General features: G+C 43.6%; 1 protein-coding gene across 1 annotated transcript; it reads left to right on the forward strand.

Annotated features, from left to right (window-relative positions):
- Positions 1-1,875: 1,875 nt before the first annotated feature.
- Positions 1,876-19,026, forward strand: LOC108932018 (ephrin-A5-like). The gene is made up of 5 exons (XM_029253253.1): positions 1,876-2,655; positions 16,200-16,492; positions 16,916-16,984; positions 17,232-17,303; positions 17,609-19,026. Exons 1-5 carry the CDS (start codon positions 2,495-2,497, stop codon positions 17,731-17,733), a joined length of 720 nt encoding a protein of 239 aa, XP_029109086.1. The 5' UTR covers positions 1,876-2,494; the 3' UTR covers positions 17,734-19,026.
- The last annotated feature ends 280 nt before the right edge of the window (positions 19,027-19,306 follow it).

Here is a 19,306-nt window from a genome sequence, read left to right on the forward strand (position 1 = left end):
GAAGACGCATGAGTCACTACAACAGCAGAGCCTGCAAGCAAAGTAACTGTAATAGAAGAGTTTTCTCATTGGTCCATTTGGAGTAAGTCAGTGATGAGTTTGGCCATGCCCCTTCATCCAAAGTAGCAGCAGGTGGCACAGTAGTTAGAGAGCCACCTTGCCACCTGAATTCAGTGGGTTTGAATCCCAGCTCCTGCTGCATAAACCTTGAACAAGAGGTTACTGAACTGATACAATGAAAAATACCCAGCAATATAAATGGGTAAAACAGAGTAAGAAGCTTAGTGTGTAAACCTCACACTGTAAGTCACTCAAGAGAAAGGGGTCAAATAACCGATCAGAAAAAGAGGAACAATGAGTACAGTACACGGAGTAAAGCTCCGCTACTGGCGTTGTCCCTCTGGGGTCCACGAGGGGGACCCACTGTCACAGAATCCAGACGCCCCATGTAGGACATTCATACCAGTTTAGTTCACCTTTGTTAGTCTTAGTCTGGTTTAACGATGAAAACATGTCGTACAACGGAAAAAAAGAAGAAGAAGAAGATGATGATCAGGGGGATGATGCTGATGATGACGACAATGGTGATGAGAGAAATCGTCACTGGCCATCAACAGAAGTTCATAACCCACATGAATATGTGCAAGTAAATGAAAGTTGTCGACATGTGTTCTTAAGATACTTTTCATTTAACATTTCATTTCATTATTCACTTGGCAGATGCTTTTCCCTAAAGCGACTTACAATGGATACTATCTAGTGTTACCAGCCTACACACCTTATTCACCAAGGTGACTTACACTGCAAGATACACTACTTACATCAGGTAACTCATCCATACATCAGTGGAACACACTCTCTCTGTGTCACTCACACACTATGGGTGAACCTGAACAGCATATCTTTGGACTGTGGGAGGAAACCCACACAGACACAGGGAGAGCATGCAAACTCCACACAGATTGAGCAAGGATCAAATCCACGTTCTCTCACACCACCCAGGCACTGTGCCACCGTGTTGCCCACTTATTAATTACACACACACACACACACACACACACACACACACACATTTTCTGAACCACTTGCCCCATAGAGGGTCGCAGGGAACCGGAGCCCACCCAGCAACACAGGGCCTAAGGCCAGAGGGGGAGGGGACACACACAGGACAGGATGCCAGTCCGTCGCAAGGCACCCCAAGTGGGACTCAAACCCCAGACCCACCGGAGAGCGGGACCTGGTCCAACCCACTGTGCCACCACGCCCTCCCTTATTAATTACAATTTATTCTTAATACACACACACACACACACACACACACACACACACACACACACACACACTTTCTGAACCGCTTATCCCATACAGGGTCATGGGGAGCCAGAGCCTACCCGGCAACACAGGGCGGAAGGCCGGAGGGGGAGGGGACACACCCAGAACGGGACGCCAGTTCGCTGCAAGGCACCCCAAGCGGGACTCGAACCCCAGACCCACTAGAGAGCAGGACCCAGTCCAACCCACTGCGCCACCACGCCCCCCTAATATAATATAATATAATATAATATAATATAATATATGATTATAACAATATATTTGAAATTTATAATGTCCATCAAAATTTTGTATATAACCGTTTTTTAATTTGAAAAGCAGCAATAACCCAACAAACTGAACCCCACACCACAGTGTGCTGAAGATGTTCTTGGTTCGGGTCTGGTCCGGGTCATCTGTCAAGACCCCCCACCGCCACTCTGCTCAGGGGTGTGGCTTTACAGTCGACACGCCCTTTCGCGGGATTCCGACCAATGAGAACGCTGGTTGCGAGGTTGAGTGCGAGTGCGAGGCATCTCAGTGCTCGGGTAGTGGGACCGGGGGCCGAGTCGCGCGAATGGAGTGTTAGTGTGTGGGTGCTGGGGTGTGGGCACCCACTGGACTGTGGTGACCTCCCCGTGATTACCGTGACCCTCATCATCAGCACTGAGTGTGACTCCATCATCATCATCAGCAGCAGCAGCATCAGCACCGCTCCTCGAGCGAACCTGAGTTCTGACCAGAAGCCTTGGAGCTTCCGAATCCCCCCCGTGCCGCCCGTGGGTGTGGAGCAGCAGGTTCTCAGTGACCCGCGCGAACTGCGCGCTCTGGAGGATCTTCCCGCGTCTCCTCCATTCATCTTTCTGGAACTCTCAGCAGTGCCGCGTGGGTGTGTGGGCGCGTGAGGAGAGTGAGTGAGTGTGTGTGTGTGCGTGTTTGTGCCAGCGACCGTGAGCCCGCGAACATACATCCCGAGCTCTTCCACGTCACGGACTCCCCACGGCTTGAGTCCCGGTGACACGCACAAACACACTAACACTAACACACACACGAGCGCGCGCCCCAGCGCCACAGCCAGCAGTGTGAAGACACGTGAGGTGATGGACCTGCTCCAATAACGCTCTGCGGAAAGGAGAACCGGCAGGACCCTCACGGACCCGGCTTCCACGCGGGACGGGTGCTGATGCTGCGCGCGGAGGTGATGATGACTCTGATGACCGTTATGATGATGATGATGATGCTCCTGGTTCTTCTGCTCCTCTGGATGAGTGTCTCGAGCCAGGACGCGAGCTCGCGGGGGGCATCGGTCCGCCACACCGTCTTCTGGAACCGGAGCACCGCCGGGTGGGTGAGGGCTGCCCGGGGGCGGCCATTTCTCCTTTATTATTATTATTATTATTATTATTATTATTATTACTAAAAAAAGTTGAGCAACGTCAGCGGCGCATCCTCAGAAGCTGAACTGTGTGTAACTCGTTGAAAGTCGGCGCTACTTTGACATTTTTCACAGTTGCTTAGTTACTTTTCGACACATTATATTATTATTATATTGCTCTGACAGTTTAGTGACTTGGTTACTTTTTATTCGTTTTTTTTTTTTTTCTTTTCTGTAAGGAGCGATGAAAAACGACCTCTCGAGCTGATTTCCGTTGAAAATAATTTTTAAAAATACTCAACCGGTAACCGGTTCACGAACACGTCTACAAAATTATTACATTAAAACTATTTCTTAATTTATTAACAAAAACATGGCATCAAATTAATCCAAAAGGCATATATTAAAACCCGTACTTTTAAAATAACTTTAACTGCCATAAAATAGCGAAATAATATTCTGAAAAAATTAAACTGAAACACTGCGTATCTCTGCACATTTGAATATATTTTATTAATATATATTAAAAATTCTAGTTTCAGTATAAAGAGGAAACTAAATTATTTTATTTTTTATTTAATTTTTTTTGTTTTGCGATCACAGCATGATGTGCAAACTATATGAACGAAATAAACGAATTATTTTATCAACTTAAACATTATTTCCTACAACAACAGATTTTAAAATATTTTCTATATTAAAATGTTGTCTATTAAATATTTAATGTTTGAAAAAAGACACAATTTGCTACCGGAAATACAAAAGCGAACCCATTTGGAGGACCAACAGTTTTAAATAATGTAAATTAATCCCTAGGAATTGTGTTTGTAATATCAATAGAGAAATTTGTGTACAATGAAATGGATAATAATTACAACCATTTACAGCAAGCACTGTAAAACTATTTAGACAACAAATTAATTCGCTAACCCTTCTGATCCAAATGGGGCCTATGAGTTCAGCTGAATCGAGGCCTATGATTTTGACTGGATCGGTGTTATAGAAACAGGGTTATGATTTTCATGGAATCGGCATTTGATTTCCATATGTTTAGCCTTCACGAGTTCGTTTAAATCAGGGAAATTATTTTCATAAAAATAGGGTCATGAATTCCGTTGATCCCGGCTCGGTGAGTTTGTTTGAATGAGAGTTATGATATTCGTCAAGGGCTGTTAATGTAAGATGCTGAAATCAGCGTATAGACACTGTTCTGAGGCCTGCTGGGGCACACACTGTATTGGGCACACACACACACACACACACCCCCACTGTGCCCTGAAAGCCTTTCGTTTAAACCTGTGAGAAGTCGCTGTAAGAGTCGCAGGGTCCCTGTACTGCAACACTGTTGAATCCGTTCCTGCAGAGGAAAGGCTGTTACTCAGGCTCTTCCTGTTCCACCACCACATTCTTCAGGAATGTAGCGTTCGTGTGAAATTACAACATGCTATTCATTTAAAAAAATGGGCGAAGAGAGAAATATTGGTTGTTTTCCCCACTGCTTCAGCAGCTAATGCGAAGAGGGTGGAGCCTGGTGAATGTTGTACTGCTAGCATGACATAAGCCTTTATGTTTTCAGGCCTCACTGCCCACAGTACAGACCTGTTTACATGTATCTACTGTTCAAGTTCCAGTGACTTTCTGCCATTAGCAGTAGGATCTGTACCCCTCTGAGATGTGTCATTATCTAACCCCGAAGGGCATCAGTCAAGGCTGGAATAGTCGCAGTCAGTCTCCGGTATGATGTAGAATGTGTTTCACTGAGATGGGGTGTTTGGCGCAGTAAATAAATACCTCTCACCTCCAGAGCAATGCAGTTCATTTTAAATGGCGATATAATAATACACTCTGATTTATTAATATGACCATCACCAGAGTAATGCTAGTGTAAGGCCAAAATTATATCGTGTTTACCGTGCTGGCAGGCCATTTGTCCTCACAGGGGGTTCTGTCCACTTACATCTGATGGGTGCTCTTATGTTTGTTTATGAGTCTCTTTGCTTATTTTCACTGTTCACTGGAACAAATGGGTGAATGGAGGCTGGTGACAGCAGTTAGTGGTGGAGCTGCCATTTCTGGAAACAGTAGGACATGTTACATGAAAACGATAACAGTGTAACACATGGACAATCTCCTAGTAGCTCCTATTAAAAAAAGGATTTTAAATATTATGGAATGCTGCTAATTTAAACAACATTTTACCAGCCAAATGAAGTATTTATTAATTAAGGTTTCAGAACGAAATATACACTAAAACCTTGATTAGGATTCTAGCGCGGGTGTTAAATAAAACAGTTCTATAAGAGGTCATTTATACGGTATGTGAATATTACATAAATTGTGATATGTGTGTGTGAGTAAATATTTTAACCTGAACTATATGCATGCAGCATGGGAGACAAGATAAAGGACAGATTCTCAGGGTGGGTGGAACAAATTGTGTTTTTTTATTTTTTTGTGTATTCTTTTATTTCCAGGGTGCTGGGTGGGAAAGAGGTGCAGACGGGTTGTGCAGTTTGCAAGCGATTCCATGCGGGTTGGGTTGTGCTCCTTGTCTTTGGTTTTGGATCTGTGTCCTGCATGATTCTTCTATATTTGCACTCCTGCTCACTCATGCCCTCATTCCCTCGCTCCACCTACTCCACTTACTGCATTTTTAATAAGGGTTCTAATTGTTGAAATAGCCGAGTTTAAAGATTTACCCACATCCACCTGGTGCTCATCAGCTTTCAATCATCTTAACACTTTTACAGTTGTACATTGTGTGTAATGCTTTCCTTGGTGATTTTGATGCATTTTCATCATTTGAAGAAGGATTTCTTTTCATTGTTATAATGCATTAAAATAGTATAAATAATAAAGTGAATTGTTTAACGCTAAAACACAGTGCAATACTGTACTGCACCATGGCAGCACAGTGGCAGAGTAGCGCTGCTGTCTCACAGCACCTGGGGGGTGTGAGAGGATGTGGGCTCAATCCCCGCTCAGTCTGTGTGGAGTTTGCATGTTCTCCCCATGTCTGTGCGGGTTTTCTCTGGGTGCTCCAGTTTCCTCCCACAGTCCAAAGACATGCTGTTCAGGTTTACCCACCCATAGTGTGTGAGTGACAGAGAGTGTGTGCCATTGTAAGTTGTGTACAGTACATTGTAGTCACCCTGGTGAATAAGGTGTGTGGGCTGATAACACTATATAGAGTTCTTTGGAAGTCGTTTTGGAGAAAAGCATCTGCAAAATAAATAAATGTAAATGTATGTGCTGCACCACACTGTCATGCTGAAGCTTGAAGATTGCGCATGTGGGATGAAAACTACGGTATTACGCAGATTACTTATGTCTTTGATAATAGTAAATAGATGCAGAAAACAGTATTTTTTTAGATAATAAATAGAAAATTATCAAAAAATTTTGAACGCACGCACGCACGCACGCACGCACACTTTCTGAACCGCTTGTCCCATACGGGGTAACGGGGAACCGGAGCCCACCCGGCAACACAGGGTGGAAGGCCGGAGGGGACACACCCAGGACGGGACGCCAGTCCGTCGCAAGGCACCCCAAGCAGGACTCGAACCCCAGACCCACTGGAGAGCAGGACCCGGTCCAACCCACTGCACCACCGCACCCCCCTTAAATTTTGAACATTTTGTTTAAATGTATTAAAATACGATAAAGTAAAATGATAAATTACTAGAAAGCCTTAAATAAAATGAATGCTGTAGTGAAACAGCACTATAGGAGATAGCACTTATCAAGACATTATTGTAATTCCTGGAAATAATTTTTGATATCTGAAATAATTCGGTTGTCCACAGTATTGAAGGCTTTACTTCTATTTTTCTGTTTGACTTTTTAATAAAACCTTGCCTTCACACTGTAAGGGGCTGTGAGAAAGTATTTCTCCCCTTTCTGATTTCTGTTGCAAATTTTTGACACTAGTGTTTTAAGGTCTTCAGCCAAAATTGAAAATTAGACAAAGGGCACCTGAGTGAGCAAATAAAACCTTTTTTACACATGATTTTGTTTATTTAATGAATGAAGTTTTAGAATAACAGCTAGCCCCATGTGAAAAAAAATATTTGCCACCAACCAAATTGCAGCCAAATGCCTCCAATAATTCAATATTCGTCTTTTATCACTCTTATGAGGAATTTTATCCCATTTTTCTAGAACTGATCCAGAGGCACTGGTAGGTTTTCAAGAATTAACAGCTTGTTTCAGGTCCTGCTACGGCATCTCTGTTGGGTTCAGGTCTGAACTTTGAGTAGGCTAGTCCAACACTTTCATTTTGATTCTTTTTGATTTTTTTCAGCCGTTCTGATGTGGACTTGCTTTCTTGTGTAGGACCATTGTCTTGCTGCATGACCCAAATATGCTTTAGCTTCAGCTCATGGATGGATGACCTAATATTCTCATTAAGCATTCTTGGTTCCTTCAGTTCTGACAAGCCATCCGGGTCTTGAGGCAGTAAAGCATCCCCACACCATCATACTACCATCACCACGTTTGACTGCTGGTGTGACGTTCTTACTGTGGAATGTTGCGTTTGCCTTACACAAGATATAATGGGGCTCATGTCATTCAAAAAGTTATATTTTTCAATTATTTTTGTCCATAGGACATTCTCCCAAAAGGCTCAGGGATTATCCAGGTCCTTCATGGCAAATGTGGTATGAACATTTAAGTTCTTCTTGGTTAACAATAATTTCTTCCTTGCTACTCTCCCATGAAGCCCATTTTTGCCCAGTGTTTTTGTGATCACAGAGCCATGAGCACTGACCTTAGCTGAAACAAGAAAAGCCTGCAGTCCTCTGAATGTTTTTGTATGATCCTTTGTAATTTCCGGGATCATTTTATGTTGCAGCCTCAGAGAAATGTTGCCAGGCCAGCGATTCATTGGAAGATTGACTATTTTTTCAGTTTTTGTCCTTTTGGTGATTATGGCTCTCGCTGTAGTTTGGTGGAGTCTCACGACCTTAGAAATAGCTTTTCAACTCATTCCAGACAAGCAAATATCAACTTTTTTTCTGATCTCTTCAGGTCAACTTTGTGCTGGACACCTTTGTGCATTAAATACAGAATTTTTTTTTTTGTTAAAATGTATGTTTTGTTTGCTCTGGTGCCTTTTATCTCATATTAGGTTTTGGTTGAAGACCTGCAAGAGCACGGTGTCAAAAATGTTTAATAACAAAGGAAATCATGGAAATGGCAAATCAGTACAATGTACCGCATTGCAGTTTTGTTTACATACAGTCCACGTGACTCCTGATGTTCCTGTTCTTTTGGTAGCTAATTTATTCATTTAGCTGACACTTTTCTCCAAAGCATCTTACAATATTAGGGTTAGATTTAGACAGCTGGGTGATTTTTACTGGAGCAATTTTCAGGGTAAGTACCTTGCTCAAGGGTACCACAGCCAGAGGTGGGGATCGCACTTGCAGCCTTTGGATCCAAACACAGCCACTCTAACCACTACACTGCCAGCTGTGCTGTGTAAGGAATGGGAAGCTGCCTGATGGCTCTGAGTGGCACTGTGGATGGTTTACTGGAGCATGATCGAGGTCAAAACATGCTTAGTAAATTATACAAAAGATGGACGTTGCTCAGCGGCTGATCTTTGCCCAGCTCCTCCTCAGCTTGTGGACAAGCCCAGCTGTCTCATCTGGGTTCATACGCGGAGGTTTGATTGTTTGACCTCTGAGAAAAAGTTCTTGCTGGGTAGTTTCAGTACTGCTGAAACACCGGTCCCCTGGTGTTTGCCTTTGTCTCTCATAGTGTTTCTCCTACTGTCTGTCCTGGGGTCTCTCCTAGTTTCTCTCTCGGAGACTCGAGGTTTTGCTCGGCTTTGTCAGACTCTGAGAAATTCAGAGAGAGCTGTATTTGTTCCACCCTCCTCACCCCTGGGCCCTGAGCCCCCTGCTGCCTGGTTCCGCTTGGCCAAAGCCACTCGAACCTGTCCTCAATGGAGCCAGTCGCTCCCTCCCTGTGCCCCCGCCGACCTGAAAGGCCGCCATTGTCTCCTCCCGTTCGCCGCTCCGGAGATGCGGTTGAAAGCATGCATGTGCTTAACGGGGAGAATGGGGGGGCTGAGGGTGGTGCCAGAGGGGGTCCAGGTCGAACCCGCATCCTTGAACTACAGGGCAGAGCTGCCCCACTGTGATGGGTCACAGGATAACCAGCACTGACAGGGGCTTTGGCAAAGGGGCAGGGTGAGCGAGGGATGGGAATGGCCCCCTGATGATGACCTTCACCTGGGGGTTTTGGCTGAGGTCCTGCTGTGCACGAACTCAACTACCATGCGGGGATGTCCGTGTGACCCTTACCCCGTCAACACTGAGCCTCTGGAGGGGGCACCACTCCAGGGGGAGCTGGACAGTCCCATTGCTCACATGTTACATGGGAGGGGATGCAGTGGAAGAGGCGATGGGGCTTTGTCTGGTCTTGGCCCACAGACAGCATGTTCAAATATTACCTTTCGCACTGAATACAGTATCTTGTAGGTAACGTGTTAGCTTTGCTTTCACAGTATTTGTACAACAATGCATGATATTTATTTACAGGAAACAGTATTAGCATGTTAGTTCACCGGCTGTACAAGGTTGATGGGTTGATGGGTTGAAAAAAAAAAACAGATCAGATAAATGCATAAGAAATTGGAATTAAAAGTGAACAAACGGTTTGTATCTTTGAAAATGTACAACTTTACCGTTGGCAACATGCGGAGCCGTCGTACTGTGTTTCTGTAGACAGCGGTGCTGGTAAATTCCACACTGACCCAGGTGTGTGCAAAGACTTACAGACTGACACCACAGACCACGCCCTCTGACCGTGAACGAGGAGCCAAACAAGTAGGCTGCCTGCGTTTCGAACGTTTTGATCGGATTGAAGGCACTCTGGGGCACAGGTTTCTCTCGCTGCTCTTTGTTCAACCTCGCTGATCCAGATGACCCGAGATGAACAAACAAAACACAAAAAGCTCAAAAGATGTGATTAAAGCGCCGCAAGTTTTATCCACCCGCATAAGGAGGGAAACAAGGGTAATTACGTTTCATTAAGTGTGAAAGCTTGGCAGCTTCTTGGAGAGGTGGCGGCATCAAGAGGTCAAAGGTTTGTAGGAGATCAGAGCCAGTGCAACTAATAGCACCGTGTAGACACACAAACACACATACACAAACAGTGCTTTTAATGTTAATTCCTTCCTTCCTTCCTATGTATGAAACACTCAGTTTCATATAACTGCTCCTCACCCTCCTCCCATGTAAGCCCGTAGTGCATCCCCGAACGGTCCTTAAAAACGCAATAAATAAATGATAAAATCAGTGATGACCACTTCTCAGAAGGGAAAAAAAAAAAGGAAAAAAATTCATAAATAATGAAATGTTTCATCTGAAATATGCAGCATAATTTTACAAACTAAGAATTACTCAATAACATACAGTAGTGTCACCATTTCAAGTGTCGTGTTATTGCTAATAACGTTACACTTTATAATATCTCAAAAGTTACTCTTTTACATCATAACTTAATGTAATTTTCTGTACATTTGTAAATTTCTATATTGATACTTCTGCTGAAATATATTAAAGAGAAGAAGAAGATTAAGACAAAATATTGGAGAAATATGTTACAACACATTTTTAAAAAGGATGCAAAAAACTGATGTTTAAATTTAATAAAAAAAATCTAAATGTCTACCCACAGTATTATTATTATTATTATTATTATTATTATTATTTAGTTAACCTTTGGATTATTTCAAAGTATGTGTTTTTCAGTAATTACTACATTTTTAAGATTGAAGTTATGACATTCTTTAAGTGAAGCCCTCAGTAATTATATTTTTCGTTATCTTTAAAAAAAATTGCATTTGCACTATAAAATCTTAACCTATAGATTGTGCAAAAAATATTTTTTTGAGTAATAAATACATTGGTAACCTTAACCCCAAGTTGTGATTTTTAGTGTGGTTTAAATCATCCCTTCAGTATTTTTATTCTTACTCCAGTAGTAATCAGTCATTTTAAAAATGACATTTTTGGTATTTAAAATGTATTTAATTATATTTTGTTTGATTTCATATGCAGCAATAAAAATAATAATAATAATAATAATAATAATAATAATAATAAGAAGAAGAAGAAGAAGAAGAAGAAGAAGAAGAAGAAGAAGAAGAAACAAATATTGAAATATCAAATGATGTAGGTTGTGTGGACGGACCTTCATGCCACCCTTCGATCCCTGCTGCTTCCCTTCATGTCCATCGCCTTTGATTATTTGGAAATAATATCGTGACCATAAACAGTATGGCGTCCTTTTCATTTCTCTGTGTGTCTGAGAGTGAGAGTGTTCCCTCCGAGTCAGATAGTGAATATCACGCAGAGGGCGGCCATTTTCACGTCAAACTCCATTTTGAATATGGAACAGTTCCTGATTAATCCATAAATACAAAATAAAATAAGCACACCTTTATGCTTTGAAAATGTTTATTAGTAGTAGTAGTAGTAGTAGTAGTAGTATTAATGTTAACATGATTGTTTCAAATTACAGTAGTGACTAAATCCTGCCATCATGCCTCACGGTTGCTGATGCTAATGCTAATGCTAGTGAATTGAAAAAAAATATGAGAATTTCTGCCTTGCATCACAGCATGCAAAATAAGACACCCAAATGGCTTATTAAAAAATCATTAATTTATTTTGAAATCTCAAAATGAGACATTGATAAATCGATACAGTGTTACTCTCAGTGTTTATAATATCGTAAATGTGTTTTGGTGTCGAGTGTGTAAATCCAGGTACGCAAAGTGGTCAGCTAATATATGAGGGGACACAAGGGTCACAGGTCAGAAGTCGGTCTACATGTAGGAGCACAGGTGGTGAGAATAAGACCACCACACGGGACCACAGCACACCTTCATCGGGCTCCACAACCAATCTGCATTTACCAGTGTCTGTTAATAAACGCGTGAACTTTTCATTTTATGTGAACAGGTGTTGTCTGTAGGTATCTTAACACAGGGACAGCTGCTACTGTAGTGCTTAGTGCTACTGCCTTTGGACTGGCAGGTCCAATTCCCACCTCTGGCTGTAGTACCTTTGAGCAAGGTACTTACCCTAAATTGCTCCAGTAAAACTACCCAGCTGTGTAAATGGGTAAATAACAGTCAATACCGTAACATGGTAAGTAGTTTTGGAGAAAAGCACCAGGCAAATGAATAAGTGTAAACAAGCATTGTCTGTAGGTGTGTAAACATCAACAAGTTTACAAATACAACAAGTATTTACCTGTTATTACTGACTTCCTTGGCAGGAAAGGTTTGAATTTCATTCTATTAAAATTTCAAATTACTGGCCAGTTTTTGGTTTCAGTTAGAGAAATTAAAAATTTAACAACATGCAACAAAGCAGGACAAAGATAAAAAGTAAAGTCTGAAACCAAGATTAATCGAAGAATCTAATTATTTGATCGTTCTTTAGAGATGAAGAAATGAACGGTGCATAAAAATCGGCTGTTTGTGTGCGGCCATGCGGCGTGCCTCAAACGGTGCCTAAATTGATACTGGGGCAAGGAGCCGTCGAACTCCTTCCTGAACTACGATAGCGCTCCCCCCCTCGCATCCCCACGCGGCACTGCTATTCCAGAGGAGAACTGATAGCGCTCCGAGGTGGGGGGGTTACAATAGCAGAAGTAATGCGAGGAGAAGGCGAGGGATGCACCCAGGGCCTTGGGTGCGCATTGCGTGCGTAGGCCGGTCTCCACGGGGGGACGTCAGACCTAACGAAACATGACGCTAATCTGGAGCAGAATGCTGGATCTCAGCAACAGGAAGGAAGAGGAACAGTAACAACCGACGGACAGAGCTGAACCCCCCCCCCCACAACCCTGGTCCAGCAGTGGGCATTTGTGTGGCATCTTCTACATGCTGATGTACATTTGAGTTATGAATTTTCAAAGATACAGACACTTTTTTTCTTTTTTTAAAATTTATATTCAATTTCCATTGTCTGTTTTCTGCCATTTTTGTCTGCTATGGAGCAAAGCCGGGGAGGCCTATAGATGGCAGTAAAGCACCAACACAGTGTGGTAGCCTGCTTTTCCGGTCACTCATTCTTCTCTTTGGCTCACAGAAATAAATAGAATTACTTGTACAAAGAAATATGGAATATACCTTCCTATGTCAATTTAACTCAGCCCTAATCAGACTGTTAACTGGACTACAACTGAACTGCAACTGGACTGTTAGCTAATTTTCAAAAGTATGGCAGCTGGTAGCATAATGGTTACAGCTAATACCTTTGGACCCCTCAGGTTGTATGTTTGAATCCCACCTCCATCTGTAGTACCCTTGAGTGAGGTACTTACCTTAAATTGCTTCAGTAAAATTACCCAGCTATACAAATGGGTTAATAATTGTGTAATTACTTTAACATTGTAAGTTGCTTTGGAGAAAAACGTCAGCTAAATAAATAAAGGTAAAATGTGGTAGATTCTAACTGAACTATAACTAAACTGTTAATGGACTTTAAGCTTAATGTTGATGGATTGTAACTGGACTGTAACTGAATTGTTAGTGGATTGTAAGTTAACTTACCTGGAGTGTAAGTGGACTGTATCTCACCTATAACTCTACTTATCTAAACCCAAACCGAACTGTAACCAAACCGTATCTGGACTCCGCAGTCAAGGCCGATCACGCTTTATCACTCAACCTGTAATACTTTCCGTATCATTTCATTCACTGTTTAAAAATGGAGAAACACCTTGTTCCTGCCTGGGTCAGAATTTGCAGGGCAATAGCACCACCTCTAGGTGACCTCTCCACACTGCTAAGAAAATGTGTCCTCAAAACATCTGGCAATGTCCAGAAAAGCCTTGTGAACAATCCGGAAAATGCATTTCATCACGCACACATTTTTTTTTGCTGAATTTCTTGTAAATAAAGAATTATTTTAAATTTATAACTCTTTTAAACTTCATATGTCAATACAATTTAAATAATTGAAATATGGCATATGCTTATTAAATAACCCCATGTTCTTAGTTATTTACATGATAACCCCATATTCTAAATTATTGAAATAATTAAACAATACAATTGAAAACAATTGTTTCAATAATAAAAGTACCTGATTTGTTCAATTATTTCAATAATTAAGAAACCCCATATTTCACTGGGATTATATTATTGTTATAGATGTTTTGTGACATTTAATGGGATGCATTTAGAACCACTGGACAGGTCTGTTTGTTGTCCGCCATTGGTCAGTGGAGGACACACGATAGCCTGTGGACTGGTGCTTATCTGTACGTGAGTGGCAGATGCACGGCAGTCGTTACGGTTATTGTATCGTAGCTGAACACGGCCCAGCAGCAAGGTGTCCATCGTCAGCTTAGTGCTGCTGGTTGCATCATTTTCCTCACTGCAAAGCGGGACTGCTGGTCCTGTCCATGTTCATACTGAATGTGTTAGTGTGTCATGGAAATACAGCCTGCTGTGCAATTTGAAGAACAACCCAACTGCCTGGACAGTAAAAATGAGGAAATACTGCAGTACACTGCTGTATAGCATTTGTCAAATGGTTCCATCAGTAGGTGGCTATTGGATTGTGCCCCGGCCTGTCAAGTGAAGTGAGTTCAGGACCGAGAATATGGCCATTATTATTACGACCATGGACATCACTTGGTTTCTCACGGCTGCTGGCAGTGTCGGCCCTTCCCATCTGACCTGATGCAGATATGGACCAGTCAGAAGTTTCATGAGGTATTTGTCCTTGAGCTGTGCTCCACTGTGGAGCCATGGAAAGGTTCTCCTCAGTATAATATCTAGTCTCTGCCACCTGGTTAGAGCATCATCTCAAGGGACTTCTGGTTCAACTAGTCCAGTGATGTTTAGTCCCAGTTTCAGCTGGATTGCTGCATGTAGTTTCAGGTGAGTTGTTATGGCTGTTCACTGCTCTTGCTGGGAGTAGACAGCAGAGACCTATAGACAGCATGGAGCTCCTTTAAAACCGTGTTCAGTTTAGAGGCCGGGATTAACTACTAGACGCAGCTGAATGGATCCAGTCCTCAGCCGTTCAACTATCTTCATCTTTGAAAACTCAGAGAGTTTCTCCTTTCAGTTTTTTGTTTGTAAAAGATCTCCTAGGTTAAACCAGCTGATAAAAATGTTGTACAGCAGCCCTGTGAGATGCTAGCCAAGCTTATGGTTTGCTCACCCGTGCAACTGGTATACCTGCAGGCCTCAAGAGCAAACTCCCCTGGTTCTGGAAACTTCACTGACTCACACCTCTATCTAATGCTTCCAAGAAGAGTTCTGTTGTACAAGGGGCTTCTTCAAGTCTGTGAGAAAGTGAAATCGAAATTGTTCATCATCAACTGAGCAGGTGTTTCCAGTCTGTTCAGGTACAGGGCTTCATACTCCCTCTGCAGTCTTGGAAAGGTCTGGATCAGGTCCTAACAAAACCATGTTTCCTTCTGATTGGCCACATTTTAGTGTGGAACACCAGACGGGCCTATGACACATTTTGGCTGAAGCCTTTTAGAATGCTGAGTGCACATGCGGCACCTGGAAAACCGTGAAAAGCACACGTATTTCCCCACACTGAGGTGTGTGTCAACCTACTGGCAGCTCTACAACTGCGAAGAGTCCAGCTGCTGTAAGCATTAGTGTCAAGTGCTTTTACTACTTTTACCGCTGGACTTCAGGGGCCACTTTACAGGGGAGGTTAGAGCACTTATAGCACTGGACCTCATGACAGCAGATTTGTTGGAGGATCCTAGAGCGTCCACCTGCAATTGGTTTGGTGTGGATCCATGGTATGTGATTGGCAAGATGTGTGATCTATGATCCTTGAAGATCTGGGGTGTATGACTGGTGGGACTGGGTGATCTTTGACCTCTCATTTTCTGGGAGTGTATACATGGCCATACCTACTGGGTGTTTACTGCAAACATGGGTGCTGTGTCACATTGTGTGTCCAGAGAGCGGGCATCACTGGTGGTAAATCGACAAGGAGAACTGCAGGATCTTGCACTCAGACGTGTGTGTGTGTCTGTGGTGGTCTCCCCTAGCAATGGTGCAGGTGTACCTGAGATGAATTCTACCTGATGGAGCAGTGTCCCCTCTTTGTGGAACAGCCACGGAGACAGGGGGACCTGGGGATGAGCTCTCCATTCGTTTGTGGGGTTTTCTCCAGCATGACCAACATAAAGCCACGCACAAACACATTTGTATTGTTATTTGAGGTGTTACAGGTGTAAAAACAAACTAAGGAAGTGATCAGAAGACTCAAAAGGAGTTCAATGTGAAAATTAGACATAAACATAGAATCACCCTGGACACTAGCTTTAATAATAATAATAATAATAATATAACCCTGTTTCTGTTGCTAACAGTACATGCATAGATTACTTGATCAATAGGCTGATCAATTCACTTATAATTAATGTGCTGCCAAATTCATCTGGTGATCAGCTGATCAAATGCGTGGCTAAGGTGCTCCCTGACTGTGTCCTGCAGGTTTTACCACGGCGCATACCACATTGATGTGTGCATCAATGACTACCTGGACGTGTTCTGCCCGCACTACTCAGGCGCGGTGCCGCCGGAGCACACGGAACGCTACGTGCTCTACATGGTGAACTACGATGGTTACCGCACCTGCGACCACACGGCTAAGGGCTTCAAGCGCTGGGAGTGCAACCGGCCGTATGCACTCGGCGGGCCCCTCAAGTTCTCCGAGAAATTCCAGCTCTTCACACCCTTCTCGCTGGGCTTCGAGTTCCGGCCCAGCACCGAGTACTACTACTTGTGTGAGTGTTCGCGTCAAGCTTGCACCGCCGACTGGGCTCCAACCATCTCACTCAACTGTGTTCCTATTGCATGTCCACAGCTGTTGAGCAGCATGTGAAACACGGGCCGTGTCATTAATATTCACACGTAGCGTAATAAAGCCAAGAGCCAAGACGTGTGTCCTGTTGCATGTAGTGTGTGAGGAAAGGTCACATGAAGCTGAGCCTGTGACTCCTGAGACTGTACGTGTTCCTCACATGTTCCGCACCTGGAGCACACACACATATTCAGTGAAATGTCTAAAATCCAGCAGTAGCACCGGCACATTCGGTGGGATTGTGCTTCACCAAGTGTACTGCAGTACAAGCTGAAACGGATTCTTCTTTCACTACACTCACACTAACTGTATGTGTGGGCTTCTCTCCCTGTCCTTCCCCCCATAGCATCCAACATGGCTGCAGGTGGGACCAGGAGCTCCTGTCTGAAGCTGAAAGTGTTTGTCCAGCCTTCAAGTAAGTTGCTATAAACACCCGAGGAGTAGTTTCCAAGAAAACCTTTAATCTTTATTGTTCTTCAAATGAAGAGCTCTTCATATGTGATGTTCTTCAGATGTTGTTGAGGTTTCCCCGTTTGCTTTGGACCCATACAGTTCAGATTGTTCTATAGACATCTGAAAAAGCCTGTGGAGAAGCTTTCCATGGGGAAGGTCTTAGGGTCTCTATGCTGACTGCTCTTGCTGTTTTTCTCTCATGCTGGCAGACAGCTGTGTGAGAACGACTGGAGCCCATGACCACATCTTTGATGTTCATGACAATTCTCTGGAACCCAGAGGTCAGTGTAGCTCAGTACACTTTGCCTCTGTCTGTTTCTGTGACATGATGTCTCCTGTCTATCCATGCTGATATATCCTCTCTGGTATAATCTTTCAGATGGATGGATGGATGGATGGATGGATGAATGGATTGATGGATGGATGGACTTTACTGATCCCAAAGAATTGCACACATGGTTTCTCTTTTCTGGTATGGCGTCTTTAGTGTGATTTCACCGTCATTACTAGTAGTCTGAGCAGCTTCTTGCTAGACCTCACCTTCTACAATAGAATGTTTTTGAATGTCTCTTCTCAATTCCCCCAGATGACACCATTCATGAGTCTGCTCAGCCATCAAGGGGCGATGTCAACTTGGCGGAGTGTCACCCCAGTTCCTGTTTTTCCTTGCTGGTGGTGCTGCTGCATCTACTCACACTACTGGTCACATAGCACCTGTTAGGCTGAGGAGCAAGGGCAAGCACCTTGAGCCCTCCAGGGTTGATCTCCCCATGCTGTTTACTTGATGTTAGTGTCCTCGGCTGATGTCTCAGAAGGACAGGTCCAGGGAGGAGCAGCGTGAAGGAGCAATGCCTGGTTTACACTCAGACACATGTACACACTCCTGAAGCCCCTTGCCGTGATAAAATGAAAGCCTTCTGTTGTCTTGTGTCCATGTCAGGTAGACCCATCACCCCCGTGTGTTCAGGGTATAAAGACCTGCTCAGAGGATGGTAGGCCTGGGCTCATCTATGAAGGCTGACAAACATCACCTTCAAGGAAAAGAGGAGCTTATGTTTATGCGGTTTTTAGGCATCAAGAACATGTGTGGAGATCAGCACCACTGGAGACCAGTGAGCAGGATGGTGGGCCAGCATGGTCGCTCCTCTGGATCATATTCTACAGCACAGTTTTCAATAGAACTCCTTCCGTAACTCCTTGGTGTCCTCAGTGTCCTTTCAGAACAGCTGGTGTCTCCAGGTGTATGGAAAACAAGTCTAGGAGACACCTCAGCAGTCAAACCTAAGCAGAAATTGAGGTTGGAAAGTATCCCCACAGTGATGAGAATGATGAGAATATGGACACAAGACCAGATGTCCTTGGTGATCTCGGAGATGGGTGAAAACTGCAGTATACTGCAGAATTCATGTTCCCACATGTGGTCAGGTGCCATAGGTGGTTCCTGTCTGGGTTTGGACCCTGTCCCACCACGTCGCACCATCTCCTACCACATCCCACCTGTTCTGTCCACACCCTACCACATCTCACCAAGTCATGCCATCTCCCACCATGTTGCACCGTCTCCTGCCACGTCATACCGTATCCCACCACATCCCACCACTTCTCTCCATGTTCTACCACATCCCACCACATCCTATCACATCCCACGATGCCACACCACTCCATGTCCTACCATATCTTGCCATATCATGCAATGTCCCACCACATTGCACCATCTCCTACCATGTCATTCTACACCCCACCATATCATACCAATCCCACCATGTCTTTCCACATCCTACCACATCCCTAAATCTCATATCATCAGAAGAAGACAGGATCATGTTGTTCCTTCAGCAGGATTCTATGGACCAAACCCAGGAATCTGGCCTACTTGTTGTACCTTTTCCGGGAATGGTGCTCTCTTTAGTGTGGATACTATATATCCTTGACTATCATCAGGAGGACCACATCATGGACATGCTGATACCCGGACAAGAACAACAGGCTACAAATAATGTTTGATGTCCAGCTGTTGATTTGATTTGTACATCTTTTGTAAGAAAATGCTCATTCCTCGATGCTTTGTGATGTTTCTTCTGGTGTTTGGAGACAAGCATCCCCTGGTGAAACAACGAAGAGGACCATCTCTGTCTGGTGTTAACCAGCACCTGCAGGCTGTTGGGCCATAAAAACACAAACAGAAGTACCTTCAGCGAAATCTACAGAAAGTTCCTGGTCCATCCAAGTTCTGTGACGGAGACTCACAGTTTCAAACGAGCCAGTCTTGCCCTCCATATCTTCT

Source organism: Scleropages formosus, chromosome 6 (genome assembly GCF_900964775.1).
Source record: "Scleropages formosus chromosome 6, fSclFor1.1, whole genome shotgun sequence".
Classification (NCBI taxonomy): Eukaryota; Metazoa; Chordata; class Actinopteri; order Osteoglossiformes; family Osteoglossidae; genus Scleropages; species Scleropages formosus.